General features: G+C 34.5%; 1 protein-coding gene across 1 annotated transcript in view; it reads right to left on the minus strand.

Annotated features, from left to right (window-relative positions):
- The window catches only part of AQR (aquarius intron-binding spliceosomal factor), a 54566-nt gene that overhangs the window by 27020 nt on the left and 7056 nt on the right, over window positions 1-20490 (minus strand). Inside the window, exons 7-22 of the mRNA XM_083839638.1 lie at window positions 18697-18765; window positions 18062-18162; window positions 17287-17363; window positions 15869-15933; window positions 14675-14791; window positions 13605-13718; window positions 12712-12815; window positions 12141-12243; window positions 10991-11111; window positions 8800-8941; window positions 7903-8081; window positions 6022-6189; window positions 5426-5595; window positions 4533-4774; window positions 3124-3270; window positions 1474-1543 (exon numbers count right to left, since the gene is read on the minus strand). Of these exons, the coding sequence (XP_083695764.1) occupies window positions 1474-1543; window positions 3124-3270; window positions 4533-4774; window positions 5426-5595; window positions 6022-6189; window positions 7903-8081; window positions 8800-8941; window positions 10991-11111; window positions 12141-12243; window positions 12712-12815; window positions 13605-13718; window positions 14675-14791; window positions 15869-15933; window positions 17287-17363; window positions 18062-18162; window positions 18697-18765 (1989 nt within the window). The remainder of the gene's footprint in view (window positions 1-1473; window positions 1544-3123; window positions 3271-4532; window positions 4775-5425; window positions 5596-6021; window positions 6190-7902; window positions 8082-8799; window positions 8942-10990; window positions 11112-12140; window positions 12244-12711; window positions 12816-13604; window positions 13719-14674; window positions 14792-15868; window positions 15934-17286; window positions 17364-18061; window positions 18163-18696; window positions 18766-20490) is intronic.

Consider the following 20490-nt stretch of genomic DNA (forward strand, 5'->3'; position numbering starts at 1 on the left):
TGAGACAGATGGTAGATTATGATTCATTATATACTGCAATAGAAAGTCATTTATAGCTCAACAAATATTAAATGACACTAATAAACAGTATGCAGTGCTATTTTAAAAAATAAAATGAAAGCAAAAATTAGGTGACAGAGATACAACCTCCCCCTCATTGGCCCTGGTATTTTGTTTTAATTATATACTAAAAATGGTAACAAAGATTTTTAATTTCTCAGTCTTCTTTCCTGTTGACAATAATATTGATATAAAACAATACTCCTATTCACTGGTGTGGGTGTTCTTACACAAACACTCTAATTATGTAAAACCCTGCAGTTCAGATCATTGGGGGGTTCATTTCAAAAAAAAAAAAAAAAAAAACAACAAAAAAACCACCCTCCAGCATTGTTAAATAACCAAATTTAAAGAATCTATCACTGTGACATTTTCACAGCGTTCAAAATAAAGAACTTCTCATTTACGAATAAACCTTAAAGTTGGTACCCTATCAACATACAGAGAGTACTGCAATAGAGAACACATCATACTCAAACACTACAAAGAACTCAGGAACTTTTATACATGGTTTAAGACATTATGAGTGTCAGCACACCTAGTAAGGCAGTGACAAATGGCATACAATTCTACGGAAATTTATTTTCTCCTTTGTGTTGCGCTTTTCATGTGCTAGGTACAGAGTGCACAGGGAGTATTAAAAACATGAGGCAAGGGAGAAGGAAGACTATGTACTAATGAGTACTAATTAAAAAAACTTAAAAAATAAAAATTAGCATTAACACCCATATAGTCCAAGAAGAGATTAATAGTACCAGAGAAATCATTGCACTGAGGAGTCACTAGCAGGACAGACTGTACTTCACTGGAATGCAGGCACTTGTAGTCAGCTAAGCCTTGGAGACCTTTGCAGATATTCATTGTTCAGAAATTACTTTCCTAACAAATCTACGACTCTTTTACAGCTTCTTATATCTAGAAGTCAGCAGGATATAAGGGTTTGTACATTAAATTTCAGAAGATAGAAGAAAAAAGCTCCCTAAGGACAATTCAGTAACTTTCATTTTCTCTAATGGAGCTAGACCAAACTAAAAATGACACAAGTACTTTAAAACAGAAAAAAAAAAAAAAAGACAGACATAGCAAAAGCTAAAACTAGCAATCTAAACAGTCTAAAACTAGCAATTCAAGCACTGAAAAAGTTAATTTTGGTTGTTGTGGAAAGTCTTCAGTCATTAGGACACAGGATCCAGTTATATAGAGATCAAATGTATTTCTGAAGCACGATTTAGTGAAGATAGGAGGATGCTGAACATTTGTTATTTTCCCATATTTTAAGCTACTAATAGAGTAAGTACCCTCAGAGAGTCTACAGAAATAGGCATGACAGGTATTTCATTGAACATACCTGAAGCTAGAATCAAGTAAGAGCATAAAATGCTTAAAATAGATAAATAAATAAAAAATTCTTACCATAGTTAGCCCAGGCTGCATTCCTGCTCGTATAGCTTCAATTTGAGTATGGGTAAATTGAATAGTATTGCTGTAACAAAGAAAAAGCACAGAAAATTGACATATTTTGCCAACAGTTTTGGTAAAAGCAACTGTTTAAACATTTTTAAACCAAATTAATTGGCTCTATGTTTCTCCAGAACTACATGCCTACAAATGTTTATATAAATTAAACCAAAATTACAATTATCTTCTTTGTAGACCTGGCAACTTTGCAATTTCTAAGCAAGACTGTAAATCACAATGGCCACGTGAAAACAAAATCATCCCACCTAAAATGATGTTTTCAGTTATTATTGGTTGAGTGTGTCACAAAATTATTTAGCAATGATTCTCCTTTTTAACCCTATAGCAATAGGGTGACATGATGAAGTAGAAAGTTAAATGACATTACTTGATTACCTGGATATAGAGAAAATGTAATGACTTTTTTTTCCTCTCTCCTTTAAAGAAGGCAATCTGACAAAGGACTGTCAAAAAAATTCAATTTCAGACCTGCTATTCTTCAAGCAAGAGGAGTTCTACCAAGGCTCTCCCTGCTTTGCACACTTTAAGCACATACTTACGGCACTTACCTGAAGTAGGAGCAGACCTAAGTTAAAATACTTACACTGTATAAAGAGAGTTTGAGTATATGTATGGATTGATTCTTAATTAATTGCAGCAAATTATTGCTGATGCTATCATTTTGCAAAGGAATTTTATTATAAGTAAAGGAATTATTTGTAAAGGAATTTTATTATAAGTCTTTGTAGGAATAGCTAGCTACCTGTTACTGTAATTACTACAACAGTTTAAGCATGATCAGCACTTCTTTGCACTGATTAAGTGTTCAGCAAATCCAGTAGCCAGGGAAAGTAAAGAAAAAGTTTTCCAAAAAACTGCTGAATTCCTAAAGGTGCATTCCTCCTTCCCTAACACATCCATACTTTTGCAGATATCATAGCTAGGAGTAGATGTTATACTCCATTCCAGTTCCCCTCACCCCTACCCCCATCTTTAACATGCAGGTCTTCACTTCTAAAAGATCCGTTAAGTCATTTATTTCATGAATAGTGTCACACGTTTGTCCTGCGACTGTGCATACAACTTAGTGTTCTGATGATAGACAGTATTTTACATTTCTCACTGCTTTTAAAACAAATTATTGAAAACAAATGGAAGCTTTTAATGTATTTCATTCATGTAAGAGACCCTTCAGATTCCTGTGTTACAGAAAAAACAAGTATTTTGCATACTCATACAAGAAAAATACTTATTCACCACTGTCCTTACTAAGTTCTTAACTGTTATAAAAAGTCATTAGTTAGAAAAGTAGAGAAAATAAGGGCAATTGCATGAAACATTAACTTTTCAATACTAATATTCAAAGTCCTGACAATACTAAAAGATGGTCTCTCTCCATGTTTTTCAATGGAATATTTTTAAATAGAGAGTGGATTATAGAGTACTTTGGTTTAAATACAAAGCATAATAGTCTCATATCCAAATCTTTTTTTGGTAATGAAATCAAAGTGACATTTGATTTATAATGTACAACATGCTATTCTTAGTTCTGAAACTGAACTATGCATATTACCATTTTCAACCAAGTTCACATGCATCTATTACCGTTTCGGTTGGTTATATGGATATGGTCCCCTGTTTGGAATGACATGAGGCTCTACAATCAACGTTTTAGTTTCTTCAGGTTTTTCTTCATTCCCATCATCTTCTTTTCGTTTCTTTCCTTTACCTCCCTGTATTGGGAATGTTATCCTGTAACACAATATAAATGTGTTTCAACACATACGCTATGACACTGGACTGTCTTAGAATTTTATGAAGAAAGTTTTTTTTGTCACCATAAAGATAAACTTTCACACAACAGGGTAACAACAGGAGATGAAGATAGCAAAATGTTTATGAGGACACTGAAAAGGAAAAAAAAATAAATTGATGAAGCAGCCTTTAAGAAAGCATATTTGACAAAAAGTATGTTAAAAGTGTACTTTACATAGCTTGAAAAGGCAGGGGCAGCGCTGTGAGACAACTGGAAGAACACTGACAGCAAAGAGTTTAGAAATAAAAACTTGAGGAAAGGGAGATAGTTAAAAGCATTTCATGGTAGAAGAACTCCAACAGCAAACCAATCATCTTGATATAACAATGCAGACATCTTTAACATCAGTAATCTCTTAGTCTCTTTACAAGGCAAAGATACAGCAATAGGAAGAACAATAAATAGCTCTTCATACAGTGGAAAATCTGTATTTTGATCTAAGATCTGAAAATTAACAACAGTTCATCAAGGGAAATTGCCTGCGGTAGCTTTTCATGATTCCTTAAAACTATTATATTATTTCTATAGTGTTAGTACCTTCTCCACATACACTGCCGTGTTTCAAAAAAGCTGTTAAAGCTTGTGAAGCTCCGTGCAATGTGAAATTCAGTTGCAAAAGCACAAGGAAGCCAACAAGGAGGAACAGAATTTTCAAATCTAAAAATTGGCCACTAAAATTCTGGGCTGGAAAACAGTACTGGTGAAACAAAATACGTAAATCTCACTTACTGGCCACAAAGGTAGGCATCCTACTTCAGAGACCATTTTTAAAATAAGGGGAACATTATGGGATATCAAACTTTAACTGATGTTGAAATTGCTGTGATTTGCTTCAATGTGACATATAAGGAAATTTTGTAAGTAAAAATCACTAGGCTGACCTTGAGGTGGGTAGATACCATAACCAATGAGGGAATACTATGTGTCTTGATGCTATTTCACACTGTTGCTTTTCTCATAAATCCAATAGCCTTGACCTACAAGTAACACTCTGATGTATGTTTGTACAGAATAGCAAAGATGGTCCTGAGTCTAACTGTAGTATACAGCTACCTCAATTATACAATTAAGTCTTGATACTAACGTATGAACATCTTTTCTTAAAAGAAAGAGCACCTCCCTTCAACCACTGAACTCAACTGCATGTGACAAGGCAGCAAGAATACCAGACAAGGAGTACTTGAAATTTTGAGATCACCTGAAGGGGGGTACTTGCAGATCTGGATTGTCAACAGTCACTTTAATATTATACCCAGGAAAGCTAGCTTTTAAGTGATCAATGGACAGGAAAGTGTCATTAAAATCCAGAGATGCAATCTGATTTGGCATTTTTGAATAATGTGCACTACTTGGGTCTCCATATCCAAGAATGATGTCATGCAGCCAGTCAGGAACCACACAATCTGTGTTCATCAAATTCCTAATAGTCTCCAGAACAGCCTGTAAATTGGAGAAGGGAAAAAAACAGATTGGAGGGTGACTTTTTAACTGATAAAGTATGACATATTGAAGTCTATCCAAGTTATTCTAGGATGTTAGCATGTATCAATCTTTCACTGACACTTATTTTTTAGATTGAGTCAGTATCTATACAGTGTATATATGCAAAAACAACAACGTCAAATTCCTAAACTGTCCTGTCAATAAAGAGCTACTAAAGAGCACATACTTCTGTTCTGCGATCTTCTCCAGGACTTTCAGAAGTCCATTCTGTTTGTATCACAAATGCATTAGAAATTCTGCATGCTTATAACATGGGAATATAAGCTTATAGCCCTGGCACGCATACACCTTGACCCAAAAGGCCAAACACAACTAATCTGTACACCACCTCTTGAAAGACTGAAATTAAATTATAAACTAATATTTATTTTTATTTTTATTTTTTTAATTAATGCTCAAATGAATTAAGATTGTTCTGATTTTCAGTTATTCCAGCACTTAGCTGTAGGAAGAAATTATCACCTGCTAACAGGCTCTGAGATCCTAAAGTGATCCAACTCCATTCGGAAAGGCTACCTACACATAAATAAAATGAACTAGTTTCAGTCAGGAAAACTTCATCTGAAGTTTCAAAGAGCAGTACCCTACCTTGAAGTTGTTTTCTTTTGGTTTTCTTCTCATTATAATATTAAATGTCTCATAGACATCTTCTGCTCCATTTTGTATTGTATTGGTCATGTCTTGTTGATACTGGTTTGGGTCCAGAAATACTCTGTACGTTCTGCAATCCCCTTTAAGTCTAGGTTTGGGTTCAGGTCCTGCCCGTAATGAAATGGTAAAATTAGAATTTGACATGTTGCCAAAAGTAGACTAGCACCCAAATAAATGACCCATAATTGCTCCTGAAACATATTTTAGACATATTCACATAATTATTTTCTGCATAGCATTACAAACATTGTTTCATGTTTTTACGCCATTTCTAGTATAGTTTTAGAATACAAGCTATTTTATTCCTACACCAAAAATGTACTAGATGTATTTAATTAAATCCACTTTTAGCAGATTGTACGAGAGGAAAATAACCTCTCTTGGGACTGCATATATAAATATACTTTTTTTTTTTCCTCCAAGGAAGTGCTTTCAAATAATTCAGTCAGTGTTATTTACAAGAGAAGCAAGTTAATAATTAAAAACCAACAAAAGACAGACATATATTTCAAACAAGTTTTGGTGCATTATACCTTCTTCAATAACACGGCCTTTCTCATCCAGCATGCCTTGGATTTCACAGCCTCTGACATACACCAGGCCAGTTTGCTCAACAAAAGGTCGCCGTCGGTCAAACTTAGTGCCATAAGGTTGTGTGGGACGTACCGTAACCAAAAAACAGACATCGTGTTTACGTAGACCTGAGTCCAAAAAGGAATATTAAGTGAATTGATTGAATGCCATTTTCCTTTTCCATTCTTCAAATATATATACTTTAAAAAAAAAAAAACACAAAAATCCACCTAGATCATAATGTATTCTGTTTCAAATTATCCCTTTAACTCAGAGGATAATGCACCATAGGAAATTGTCTTTTCCACTACTCTTACACACTAAAATCTGCTAGGACTTCAGACACAAGGAGAAGAAACTGACTGCTTTTTTCATGACAACACATTTCATATTCTGAGATTATTCTGCTCCAAATAATCTTATCTCAAAAGTAATGCACCATTAATCTCTTATTCTTGTTGCTTTCTTCTGGATTACTCTCAGTTTTATTTTTTTTAACAACAATTTAAGTGTGCTGCCTAGAATGAGCATAAAATTCCAAAGTTACTTCAGTTATCTTCTTAGTAGGGTATAAGGTCATTTAACTAAGTTATTTGTTTTCCATGCTAAATTACAGTTTATAGAGCCCAATATGATTTGGTAGAGTGTTTTTCCCTCAGGAGTAGCATATTGTTGTGGAGTCACATTTGCTTTTGAACTATGATGAACTCTGACTTTTTCCCTCCTGCACAGCTACTGCCTAACAAGTTATTCTCCAAACATGCATTTGTGCAGTAAATTGTTCTTGTTTAATTTAATGTCTTCTATTCATCTCTGTTGAATTACACCTTACTTTTAAAAGGTCTTTTCTCCACTTCACTGTTGTGATTTTGAACACTAATCCTTTCTTCCAGTATACCTACCAATTCTCACGTATCTGAGAGATAAAATTTAGTAAACACACACTGTATTCCACTACAAAATTAACAGAAACTTTGCACAGCATTAAGATCACTGCAGAACTTCATTTTATAGACCTTCTTTATCTGAGGCAAGTACTTTCTCCTTATTCACCGGATGTTGTTTTCCAACTTTATGTAGTTTCATCAAGACCTTGTTATGCCAGACAATTAGTCATCAATTCTTCACCTCAGTCTTGATTCAGCAATAGTTTTCAATATTTGTTTTAAATACTACCTAGCTTAAAGCATTACTGCTTTTGATCTCTCAGAAACTGCTCTAGTGTTCAAAAGCAGGGGAGGAAGGATCTACCTACATTGGTAAAATAGAGCCACAAGAAGGATATTAGCTGCTGGAATATTCCTGCAATCTAACAATATTCAGGACAAGGTATGTTGCTGAATGCCAGAGTTTTACCATGATCAATTAAATAATCATAAATTAAAAAGAAAGGCATATTAAAAATAACTGAAAGAGAAAACATTGGAAAAACAAAATTACACTAGAGGCAAATATTGGCTTTTAGAAATACATAAACATAAAATTCCTTGGAGTTAATCCTATTAGCTAGTTTAATAAGGGGACAAAAAAATTTGTCTGAGTCATTTACCTACAGAACCTAACAATGAAGTGCTTAAAAGCATATACAATTCTGTTGAAGCAGAAGCAGGGTAAGAAATTACATTTCAATTTTACTGACAAATTTGGATCTATCTTAATCTTTGTTTCAGGAAAATCCCAATTTCTTGGGCTTGGAATTTGAATAACATACTTTTATATAGTGTATTAAGATGGACAAGTCTACCTCAGACACAGAACCCTTTTTACAATTAAAATTTAGGCAAAGGATATTTTGATAAGCATTTCTTTTAAGCATCTTATTTCAAAGAACCACACCGTACCTTCCCATTCATCTTTGATGCTATCTCGGACATTCAAATTAATTGTGACATCTGCTCGGACTCGCATAGGCCAATTTTCACCAATATTGGGCTTTGCAACCTCCACCACTGTGAAAGAGACAATGGGTTGTGCCATCCTAGCCCATCCACCAAAAACCACGCCTCCATATTCTGATAGCCTTAAAAAAAAGGAAAAAAAAAGACCAAATAGTTTTGTTAGTCATTATCTGATAACAGATTGAGTTTCTCAACTGTGAAACAGTCAACCCTAAGAAAGTAGAAGTCTTAATTTTACATGCTACTGAACTAGATTAACATAATCCTGCATTTTAGAATTGAAATATACCATGAACAGATTTATTTTTACATTTCAAGAAGCAAAGGCAACTTACGCTGGCATTATTAAAAAAAAAAAAAAAGAAAATCAAAGTCAGAGAGAGAATAAGAAAAAGGGAAGATAACAAACAGCAAATAGTGAGCATAAGAGAGGCCATAACAAATGACCCTTTGAAATATAAAGAGGATCAAAGTGTGGCAGATGGTAGATTCAAGAATACTCAGTAACACATTTAATACACAAGAAGAACCGATGGTAGAGTTTCCATATTTCATGAAGTCAGAAATGCTCAGTTCAGTACTTTTATGTTATATTGTTAACACAAGAAGGGTTGGTTGTTAACATCCAACATATGTTCTTAACACATCAGGTATACGTATTCATGCACTCTTGCAACATCATCTCACAGGATGGCAACATCTTGTGGAAGAAGTTAATACAAAACATATGTATTTAGTACGCACACAACATCAGTTATTCATTCTCAAAGGCACTTTGATTACAACTGAAGTTGAGCTGCACCACTTTATAAATATTTTGCATCAGTTGATAAATATTACCATGGTTTCATCCTACTGACACTGTCTTCAATATCCTGTCTGATCTCGTAGGTGGACTCTAAGCGGAAGAGATTGAAGTTCCTTAGCAGGTAATCATGAAGAGTCAAAAACTGTAGATTCAGTTTGGGAAGTGCAAGACAGCCTAAGGTGGATAGAGATGGTAGGGAAGAGGTATTTGATGGGCAAAGAAAAAGAACATGAATTAATATATTGGTTCTACATATTCATAAACATATTATAATGCACTATAACTGCTGGAGTTATCCTAGGAGATTCTAAGAACTTCTCTTTTTAAGAATATACTTCACTAAAAAAGTATACATTTTTCTCTTTCCCTCCCCCAGATTTTCGGGTTTTCTCTAGATGAACCTGCACACGATTAAAGGAATTTTCATCCTTCTGGCAGTAATAGAGGGGACTATTAAAGGACTGAATCTTTTGCAGTTTTCAGACTCCCATGAAAATGACTTTATAAAAACCAAAACAAACAAGCAAAAAAAAACCAAACGTAGGGTAAAGTAATTGTACTTTGCAATTCAAAAACAAAACCAGCATTAAAAAGAATTTTAAAGGCTCATTTACTAGTGAACAATGCATTATCCAGCAATTCTCTGACTCCAATCCTTTATGTTTATTACAAACCACAAAAATCATTAACGTAGACAAAAATTTTAAGCCAAGAAATCCATTTTTAATAAACAACTTTTCTCAAAAGTTTGTTACTGATTATAGGTTTTTCAATGAGAATGAAGACACAGGAAAATTAGGTTTAACTCAAAGAGTATCAAAACTCCTAGACGAGTCCACATAACTACTTGCATACCCTTAAGGTAGTCTTAGATGTGAATCTGCCATAATAAATATTGTTAAATGTTACTTATTTATCATTACTGGACTACTCTTCCAGTTTGACACCTGTGCTTAACACCTGTGAAAGCATCAGGCATTTGTAACATGCAATATTATCCTTGAAACCAGTACTACACACTGGCTTTCACATGCGCTGAGATACACTGGCAGTAAAGAAAGGCGACAGAACACAATTTCTATTCTGGAAAGCCACATGGTGATAAAATACTTTAACACATTTCCCAACACCAAGTAACAAGCCCTGTCCTGTAAAGCTAGTTATATGCACAAAGGGCAGGGCCTGAAGCAACTCCTCTTATGGCTGCACAGCATTTATCAGACACATACTCTTCTCTCCCATTTTATTTATTCATTTTAAACAAAAGAGAACAACAATCCTCTTTTTCTCAGGCTAAATTAGTCTTCTCTGAGTTTTAGACAAAAAGAATTTTGCTGCTTTAAAGACCACAGAAAAGAAACATCTCTTCTCGGGCAGATATATAAATGGTATTTGTATCATATATGTATGCAAAAGATCCTTTGTTGTCCATAAACCTACGTTACCTAAAGTGGTTAAGATTCAAATGTCTATCTTTCTAATCATCATTGGTGCTTCGTGGAGAAATCACCCCTCTAAACTTTATCTGCTTAATAAAATTTATTAAGTCTTATATCCACGCAAAAAGACCACCAGAAATATACTTTGCACTAGTCTTTGAGGACATATAGAGTAATTTGAAACTTTCATGTTCCAGATTCCAATTTTTACAATTCTCATGAAAATTCTCACAATTCGCTTTAATATTTTCAGCATAAGATTTTAAAAAACACAAGTCTTTTAAAAGAACTATACAAAAATACATGTGTCATGTTTAAAATTATGTAATTCCTTCCTTGCAACACCTGCAGTTTGCTTCCTTGTTCATGAGCACATTGAGCAAGACCACTGGGTTTTGAATTTAGAATGCATACAACTATCTTTCACTGACTATATGTACACTTCTGCAGACAACTGATTTTCTGCTGCATATTTACAACCTGTTTCACCTCACTGTAACTATCTGGTGGTATAGTGTATTTGTTGCCCAGATTACAGGTAGAGAATTGGCTTTACGTGAACACAAACTCTTGGATTTTTTTTAAATATACTATTTATTCACTAACTAATTTCATGTCAGAGTTCTTGAGTCACAACTCAAAAATCTGAAAGCTGACCCTTCGCTAAGATACTGAAATGTGCCAATTGCTGCCTAAATTCTGAAGACAGGATAAGCACAGATATCAGAACTGCTTTTTAGAGCATTTACTGCCCTGTTCCGCCTTTACAGAACACTTATCATACCTTCTCCGGAATAATATTCAGTTGGGACAATATTTTCATCCCAAATAATCTTCTCTGTGGGATACAGAGGCATCTGGTTGAGTTGCTGAATTTGAGATATTCGTCTCTCATGACGGGAAACCTAAAGGATGCATTTAGAACATTTAAAAGTCAAAAACAGAACAATAAAGCTATCTTTGAAACACTAGTATTAATCCACAAGAACGCTGGTGGTCACTAGCCATTTCCTCTGTTTTATTTTTTTTTTTCCGATTAAATATAACTAAATCCATACAATTTCATTGAAAGATGAAAAAAACATACTCCAACTATCAATCACGGCTCTGGAATCAAACAGTCATCTGATGAAAAATGGCACAACAGAACTGAAAATATTCAGTGAATACTTAGCAGAGAATCCACTTTAAATGAATTTAAAAAATATATATACATATATTTAGCATTAATCCCATGTTCACATGTTCAACAGCTAACTGTAGCACTGCTCATCCAGCAATAGCTAGTCTTAATGCCCTCAGGGAGAAAAAAAAATCGATTCAATATTACTACACTGTCAGCTAAACAAATATCTCTTCATAGTATCAGTATGCATCATATTCCTACCACCTAATACTCAGAAAATCATATAAACATTTTTTTAAGGAAACAACAACCACAAAAAAAGTTATGAAAGATATTGAAAACAAATATGCCTTTCTAATATTGATACTAATATCAATATTAGACACCTACAGTAACTGTTAATACACTGAATATTCAAAAATAAAAATCATGTGCATGAAATGGTATTACAAATAGGTTTGGGAAACCAAACAGATACTGAGCAGCTAGATTTACTTTAGCATTTTTTGTTTTTAAAAGAGAAAAACGGTGACTATATAAATAACTTTTCTGGAAGAACCCAAAACTGTTGCTGGGCTCTGCTTATTGACCTTTACAATTATGCCAAATATACATATACTAATTTCTTAGGAAAACTACTTTTATACATTAACATTTCCAAATATTTAATTTATATGGTTTTAAACCCCATCTTAGTATCTAATTTACTGTTATAACACTGCTGTGGTTCACAGGCGGTTTAACAAAAGGTGCTAAATAGCTACTTTACTACAGTGTAGTTGCTAAATTATATGAATGATAGTTTTACCAGCAGCTCTAGCAGAAAATCCTTCTCATAGCTAGTGTCATTCCCTTCAGGAAGAGGAGGCAGTAAGCAGAGGTATGATGCCACCTGGTGGAGTGTGTTTGAGCTGCATAGTAGAAGATGAAGAAGCTTTAGTCACAAATACTGAAACCTGTGAAAAACAGGTTATGGGTATCTTTTTTTTTTTAAAGTACAACTATGAAATTTCATCAGAGTAAAAAAAGCTAAATTAAAATAAATGTAGCAGTAATTACCTTATAGTAAGTTACCTTTAATTTTTTAAAAAAGCAGCTAGCTATTTTCCAGGAAATTAATACTTTTTCCACATATAGAAAAAATGAAAAGGTTATTTTTCTTACAGTGGAATTCTGAGAGTTCACTACTAATTTCTACTAGTGGACCCAAGCTCTCTATTTCTCCCTATTTCAACACATGTAAAGACTCCAAAAAATGAAGAAATATGAATTGGTCTTACTAACATGAGGAGTCATACAGGAATATAGAAATTTGTTAAATTAAAAATCTGAGAAGAAAAAACATCAGTTTTATGTCAAATTTCATTATGATACGTTACCTGAGGGGTCCGAATAACTTCACCAGTGAATCACGAGTATCTACTGCAGCTACATTTGAGAGTGCGAAGTCATATAACTCTGGGAAATGTGCAAATGCTGTTCTCTACAAAAAAATCCAACCCCCAAAAACTGAATGTAAGCACATTAATGAAGCAATTAAACAACAATCTAAATATTTGCACAAAACAATTGTTTCTTCTGATTCATAACACAGAGTACCCTGTGGATAATTTCAGACTAGAAATAAAAAAACAGGTGAAATCTCCATTTTTCTGAGCACCACCTATTTATTACTCCTGGACTTCTGATATACTGTCTGATACACCGCCTATCAGCATTTGTTCTGTCATTAAAATAAAAACATAAAGGGACAGACACGTAGCCTTGCTGACAACTAAGAAAAACAAGGAACAAATTTATTTTAGCCATGCTTCCTTAAATTTTGTTGTCAAAAGTGATGTGAAAAACTCTGATAAATGTAACTTTCCTTATATGAGTACAGGTAACGTGAATCTTTATTTTCTATCTCTTATGTAGAAGGAACCACTATTGCTATCATGTGTGGACTGAACTTGAAGAAATGGTACCACCTACTGCATAACCATAAATCAGGTTCCTACTGCACTGAATGTTCACTTCTGAACAGATTTAATGGGAGCAGTTCACCTTAACTTAAAAACATCAAAAGTGGTGGTGTTTTGCTAGAGCGTTTTATTTAGTCTTAGTCACATACATCAACTGAAGTCTTCCATATAGCAGAGAAAGTCAAATTATAACTATTCCTGAAACTCAACATGAAAATTAAGGGGTTTGCTTTGGGAAATAGCCTAATTTGTACATAGAAGAGTTATAACAGCAAAAGTACCTCCATTCACGCCCCTAAACACTTTACCTGTAAAGAAGTAATTCTATCATAGTGAATTGTCGTCATCTCATTCTCTGTCAAAGCATTTCCAGTCTGATCATTGATTTCAAAGCCAGTGTAGAATTTAAGCATATCTAAAAGCTGAGACATCGTGCATACAAGTTAGTGGATTAACAATAAGAGATACTCTATCACAAACAAAGAAAACACCATTTAACACAACAAATCTGGGCACCATGCACAAGCAAGAGTTTATCAGAGTACTTAAAGAAACAGACCATCTAAATCTGGTATCTAAATTTGGCTGATGCACAAAATAATTCTGGTAGGTATCTCATCAAGCCATAGAAACTACAGCACAGACCACAGCCAAAGTTGTTTCTTCTACAAATCAGTATTAGAAACTAAGCATGCTACATTGACCTAGCCAGAGGTTCACTGAGACACTGAATTCAACTTCTGGCTTGCTGGTATCAAAAGGGAGAGGTCTTGCTTCACTCCTGCCATCTCTGATGCCAGCCCTGGAATTCATCCTAATTTGCAATGATTTTCTTCTTCCAAATTACATATTGTCTATCAGATGTGTTGCTGGCTTTCTGTTTCATCAACAATGACCCTCAGAGAAACTGAACACATGCCAGAGACAGGGGACAGTAAGCCTCAAGAAAAGCAGCTGAGAAGCAGAAAGGAAGAGATCTTCAGATCCTTAGCAATATACTGTCTATGACTGAGTAAACTCAAGGACAGTAGTGAATAACAGCCGCACTGTAGAATTGTCAGAGGTCAAAATGAAGGAGAGAATGCACTGGTGACATGACTTCTGTTATACATGGGGTAAAGCAAGCCGTTAGTTCGACTGCTTTCTGGATTGTGCTTTTCAAAACTGCTGAAAAACAGCCAGAAACGTAAAAACAGATGCACACAGATACAGATGAGAAAGGACTACTATCTGAAGGATTTAAATAAACATATAATTTGCATCCATCAGAAATATTCATAAAAACCTATGTTAACAATCAAACATAAAATACAGCAATTGCAATATTCAGAGTCGCATCAGAATGAAAGAAGTTATTTTCAACAACTTCCTATTTCACCTGGCAGAAGAGATGACCTTCCTTCTCTCTCTTGGCAAGACTAGATAGGTAACAGTGAACAACAAGATGGGAGTCATCCAACACTGTGTTAAACCAGCGTCGTGTAGGAAGCAAAGCCTGTGGCAAACAATCTCACATTAATACAAGCAGTTCTTCAAAATTTAAGAAATCTTAGTTTCTGAAATCTCCACTTCAATAAAGCAGATCAAGGTAGATTGCTGCACAGTTATTTTCATATCTAATACCCTAACAGAGGTCTTCATATTAAAGGAGCATTTACCTGTGCAAAGACACTGGTTTTTATGTGGGTAGGCTGCTATGAACACTGACATTTATAGGTCTGGTAGCATGGCACAAGCTCATCACAAGGCAGATTGCTCCTACTAACAATAAAACTAAATTAATTACAGCAATTGTTCTACTACTAAGTGTCTGTATAATCATTGTGTATTACATGATACATCAAACTGCTGCAATATTGTTTTAAATGTGTGCATTCTACACTCGTTTCAGTCACTGCTGCTTCAGCAAATTCTGTCTTATTCCAAAACGTCTTCTAAAGCTTAAATTATTTTAAATAAATTGTTACTTGTGTGAAGTGGTGTCATATAATGTTTTACTTTTAATTCTGGTACCATGAAGCTTAAAGTTGTCCCATTTTCTCAGTACCTGCAGATACAAAACCTCACTTGGCCTCCTCATATTATTCTGTAACAAAACTAAATCACCAAAACTGTTTCCTGTAAATAATGAGTTCTAGTCAAATAAAAATAACTTGTATTTCAGAACTACAGATGCCTTCTGGTATTATAATATGCAACACAGAAGATATTTTAAATAGCCTATCATGCTGTGGGAGGCACACTCCCAGATTAATCCTAATGGATTAAAGTCTCACACATTTTCCTCAATTGCTGGAATTATTACTAGTATTCCCATTAACAGTCTTCAGAGAACAATTTAGGATCCTAGATTTCTCTAATAGTTTATTTGATTTATAAACATTGTCAGTTCTCAATGTAGCTCCACTGTTACAACCTCCTAGTTACAGATGCAAAACCGCTATTAAGCAACCATAATATGCACAGCTGTGATATAACTGCCCGTTAATTGGAATAAGGCTAAAGTGACAATTTTATGCATATAAAAGCTAGGAAAGTATACCTGGAAACAGGCTGAAACAACTTAACTTACCTCAAGATCTATCATGAGTTCAATGAATCGCTCACAATAATGAACTTTGTCCATAGAAATAGGACCTAGATAGAAATAAAAATCTTTGTAATTGACACACAACACAATATGCTTATATTTGAACTATTTTTTAAAAATATATTAAATGTTGCTAATACACAATATTAATACAGTATCACCTTCTAACGAGATTAGAAAACTAACTAGAACGTTCTTCTCTTTTTCAGAAACAATCCTTTCCTTCACTACAAACTAGAAGATTTTTGGATATAAAAAAATAATGAAACCAGACTTTTAGAAGGGAATTTATTAAACATCCAAACTCAACTATTTTGTGATCTTGTGAAAACACTTAAATGAAGGGCTTAATAAATTAGTGTGAAAGTGAGATTGGTGTTAAGATTTTCTTCAAACGAAGCAGAGTCAGATGAGCCATCTTAGATCTAAAAAGGAACAAAAAATGATCTAGAAAGTGGTACTTTTACCAGTATCTTACCCATTTTACATTGAAACTTCACCAAATAAAGCATCAATGGCTACATTGCACAATGACAAAAGCAGCATGTATAGTCTTTAGGTGGACTGCTGAAGAGCTTTTAAGATCAAGTCAAAACACAAAACCAAATCTACTTTAATGAACACCTATTTCCTAAAGCCCTCAGCGTAACTGTTAATGTCTTTGTAAGACTGATCTTCGCACAACTGGGAAGATGGAGGGGTTAGGTATCATTTTTGAGGAAGTCCTAATACACAGAAATTCCCTTACAGCTCACGAAAACTTATAGCAAACTTCAGCTCTCAAAAGCAAAAGCAGAACTTTGAGAAGTGATTTCACCCAAATAGTGTTGTGCTTGGAGTACAATAAGCTTTTTTTTTTTTTTTGTCAAAAGGCTAATGCCTTCCTGTAGAAACATTTTTCCTTTCTAAATCAGGCAAGCATGTAATTTTGCTTGTCACAACGATTTATAAATCAAGAGCAGTCAAATCTTACAGAATTTCACTTCACTTAGCTTTTTGTTCTCACCACAGATCAACAGTAGTGACAGGATATCGTCTTATGATATGCATTTATAACATCTGTTTAACAGGACATCTAAGTATGCACTTAAATGCTTTAATGCTGTAAGGGTATAAGCACGCAATGAAGAATATCACTTTCCCAAAATATATTTTTTAAGTCCATACTGAAAAGAAGTAGAGGAGGTTTAAGGTAGCTTTCTGCTATTTCATTTTTAAAGCATATGAAAATTTGAATACTAATTTTGACATGAAACTGACGCAGACAGTCTTTCACTGAAACCCTATATAAATAAGGTCTCCAACATCAGGTTGGTATCCTAAGGAGTAGTTGCTTTTCAACAAGAGAAATATTTAAGGCTGATTATCAGATTACAAAATAACAAAAGAACCACAGTTACCTGTGACAGGTATCGATTTCAGCACAGAAATAAATTTCTGAATGAGCTGTGAAAGAAATCTTCTCTCCCGATATGCTCTAAAATCAGACATACGACAAAAGTATTAACACTTCTGAAAAGCAGACTAGAAGTACGTCTTATCTTTCATTAATACAAAATTAGCTGCTTTAATATTTGTATAATGGTAAGTTTGCTTGAAGCCATACCTAAACTGTTTAGATGATAACTTTTCTCCTTTCATTTGGGCAGACAGATTAGCAGAATCTGTATTTTTAACTTCCAGCACAAAATTGATTAACAAGCCATGCTTCTACTGAGTAAAAGAGAAGTAGGCTACCACCTACGCTTTACCACATTGTAACACAAAAAGTATTGGAACACTTATCTTTGTTAAGATACACGTAAGTTTATTCACACACTTTAACAGCTGTTCAAGTAAGAGCTAAATCCTTGCTGAAGGTCATGAAAAATACATGAGTAACTATATGAATATTCTCATACAGTTCTCACCTTATAGCTCTAAAATTTGGAATCATAAATTCACTGATCAAATAAAATGTTAAGTTAAAATATTATTTTGTATAAAGACTACTGGAAAACAAAAGTTTCCAGGAGACCACACATGATCAATCCTTATTTGAAATCTTTAGAGGCTTCAGTTTATTTGTTTTTATACTATACATTTTATTATTACAATAACTTCACTTAGCTGAATTATGATGAATTCATTAAGGGTTTTGGCTTTAACAAGAAAAAAAAGATTTCTGTAACATACTGCATTCTTGCCTCTTCATTCATTTTCTCATCATTTTTCTTAATGAGATTCCAGAATTTTCTTAGTTTTGGTGTCTTTTTCAGCTCTTGTTCCAGTCGTTTCTGAAAAGGTAAAATGGTATTAATTCACCAAGAATTAAGAACTCCCCCGTTTTTGCAAGGGAAGTAAGTATTGAGAGACTCAATAATTCCAAGTACTAATTCTGAGAAATATCCATAGAAATCACTGATACATATCCGCACAGTGCAACTAGTTAATCCAGTTCCACCGCATTTATCATTCTCAGTTGTCTTTTTGGTATTATTCCTCCCTTTCCTATTCCTGTGTTTTCTGTTCCCACACAGCAGGCATATTTCCCAGTCCCAGTGTTCTCATGGCCTTGTCTACAAATTATAGCTCAGAAATGCTATAAGCATCAAAGCTTTGTTTTATGAAAAAAAACAACAATTACAAATGAACAATACAATTACAAGGAAATTTATAGCAAACGGGAAAGGGAGTTTTACCAAAAATATAATTCCACAGCAATGTAGGTAGCTTCATACATTAGACAAGTAACTGTCACTACACAATTCACACCCCAGGACTCCCACACTGCCTAGAAGATCATTGCCAGTTTACAGTGTTATGCTTACAGGTTGTAGAGCCATCCACATTGGTAAGGAAATGAGCTGTTGCACCTGGCTTCTGATCAAATCCACTTCCTGTTAGAAAGTCAGAGACATAAAAAGTGTTTTTAAGAGCTCTTATATTTTCTCATGTGCCAGTCTTGCAAGTATATTCTTACAAAGTGCATCAATGGACTTTACCATCAAAGTATATGTATGTTGCAATATTATATTTCACAATCTCCTAACAAGAAACTACACAGTATCTCTCCCTGGTAACACTTAAAATTGTTGATGACTTTCTCATTTTAGGTTCTTTTCATGGATTCTGTCAACTCTTAATACTTTGTGAGGGGCTTTATCCAGGTAAGTATTTTAGGATAGAAGCTGAGAACTGATGTTATTTCTTCAGTCATTTCTTGCCCTTCAACTGAGTTTTCTTACTATGCTTTCTTTTTACTCAATTCTTTTTAAAATCTATTCTAGAGGTCTTGGTAAGCCCCTCAATTATCAAATTTCTCCCACTTCAACATTCTTCTAATTCTAAAATAACTGATTTCTCTGTAATTCAATGCTCTTTCTCCAACTCTGCCTGTGATCTGCATCCACAAAGTTTGGCTTTTTTCCTTAACTACTGAAGAATCATAGAATCATTAAGGTTGGAAAAGACCTTCAAGATCATCTGACCCAACCATCACCCTACCACCAATGTCACCCACTAAACCATGTCCCTAAGCACCAGGTCCAACCCTTCCTTAAACACCCCCAGGGACGGTGACACCACCACCTCCCTGGGCAACCTGTTCCAATGCCTGACTACTCTTTCTGAGAAGAAATGTCTCCTATTTCCAACCTAACACCCACCCCCACCACGCAACTTGAGGCCATTCCCTCTAGTGCTATCACTAAGGTACCTGTGAGAAGAGGCCAACCCCCAGCTCCCTACACGTTCCTTTCAGGTAGTTGTAGAGAGCAATAAGGTCTCCCTTGAGCCTCCTCTTCTCCAGACTAAACAACCCCAGTTAACTCAGCCGCTCCTCACAGGACTTGCGTTCCAGGCCCTTCACCAGTTTCGTAGCCCTTTTCTGGGCACATTCCAGGGCCTAACTTCCACCAACATCTTAAATATATCCTCATGGACAAATATTCCATATTCAGCATTCTGGAACTTCACACTTTGGTGCTCCCTATTTAAAACATCACTGTGACTATCCTGTTCTTCGCCTCACAAAGTGTAGCTTCTAATAGAAGTATGCTTTTGCAAGTACATTTATACCAGCTTACATACTGTGTTTTATAAGAAGTGTCCTGCAGACAGCACTACATAGAGTCACTATCAAACTCTCCTTAAAAAGGAAGATTAATAAACTAGACACGTGAGGGTTATGATGATTACTGGCTCCAATAATCATCCCTAATTCCAAAATCAAATCATGCACTTCCTCAATTGTTTTGTGAGACACTATTTAGTTCTTTGCTTGTGCAAACCCTGATTTTGACCGATATATCCTATATCTAATACAAAAGTCCAGTTACAAAAGAGGTAACAGTACCATGTCTCATATAAAATACTTTTATTTTACTCTCCACAATTGCAAACTAGGATCAACAACTGTGCCCAGTTTTTACTATAGACTGAGAACACAATCTGGCCAAATGGTTTCTTTGGACTAACTCAAAAAATTGCAGCCAAATATTACTTAAAACCTAAATTCAAAAGTGAAAAAGTCTGCCGTCTGTCTCAACTGTTAATAAAAAACAATGGTTGCAATGTTGCGATTTTGCAACAAAACTAAAAAAGCACAGTAATAACGAATCTGC

The sequence above is a fragment of the Anser anser genome (genome assembly GCF_964211835.1).
Source record: "Anser anser genome assembly, chromosome: 5".
In the NCBI taxonomy this organism is placed as follows: Eukaryota; Metazoa; Chordata; class Aves; order Anseriformes; family Anatidae; genus Anser; species Anser anser.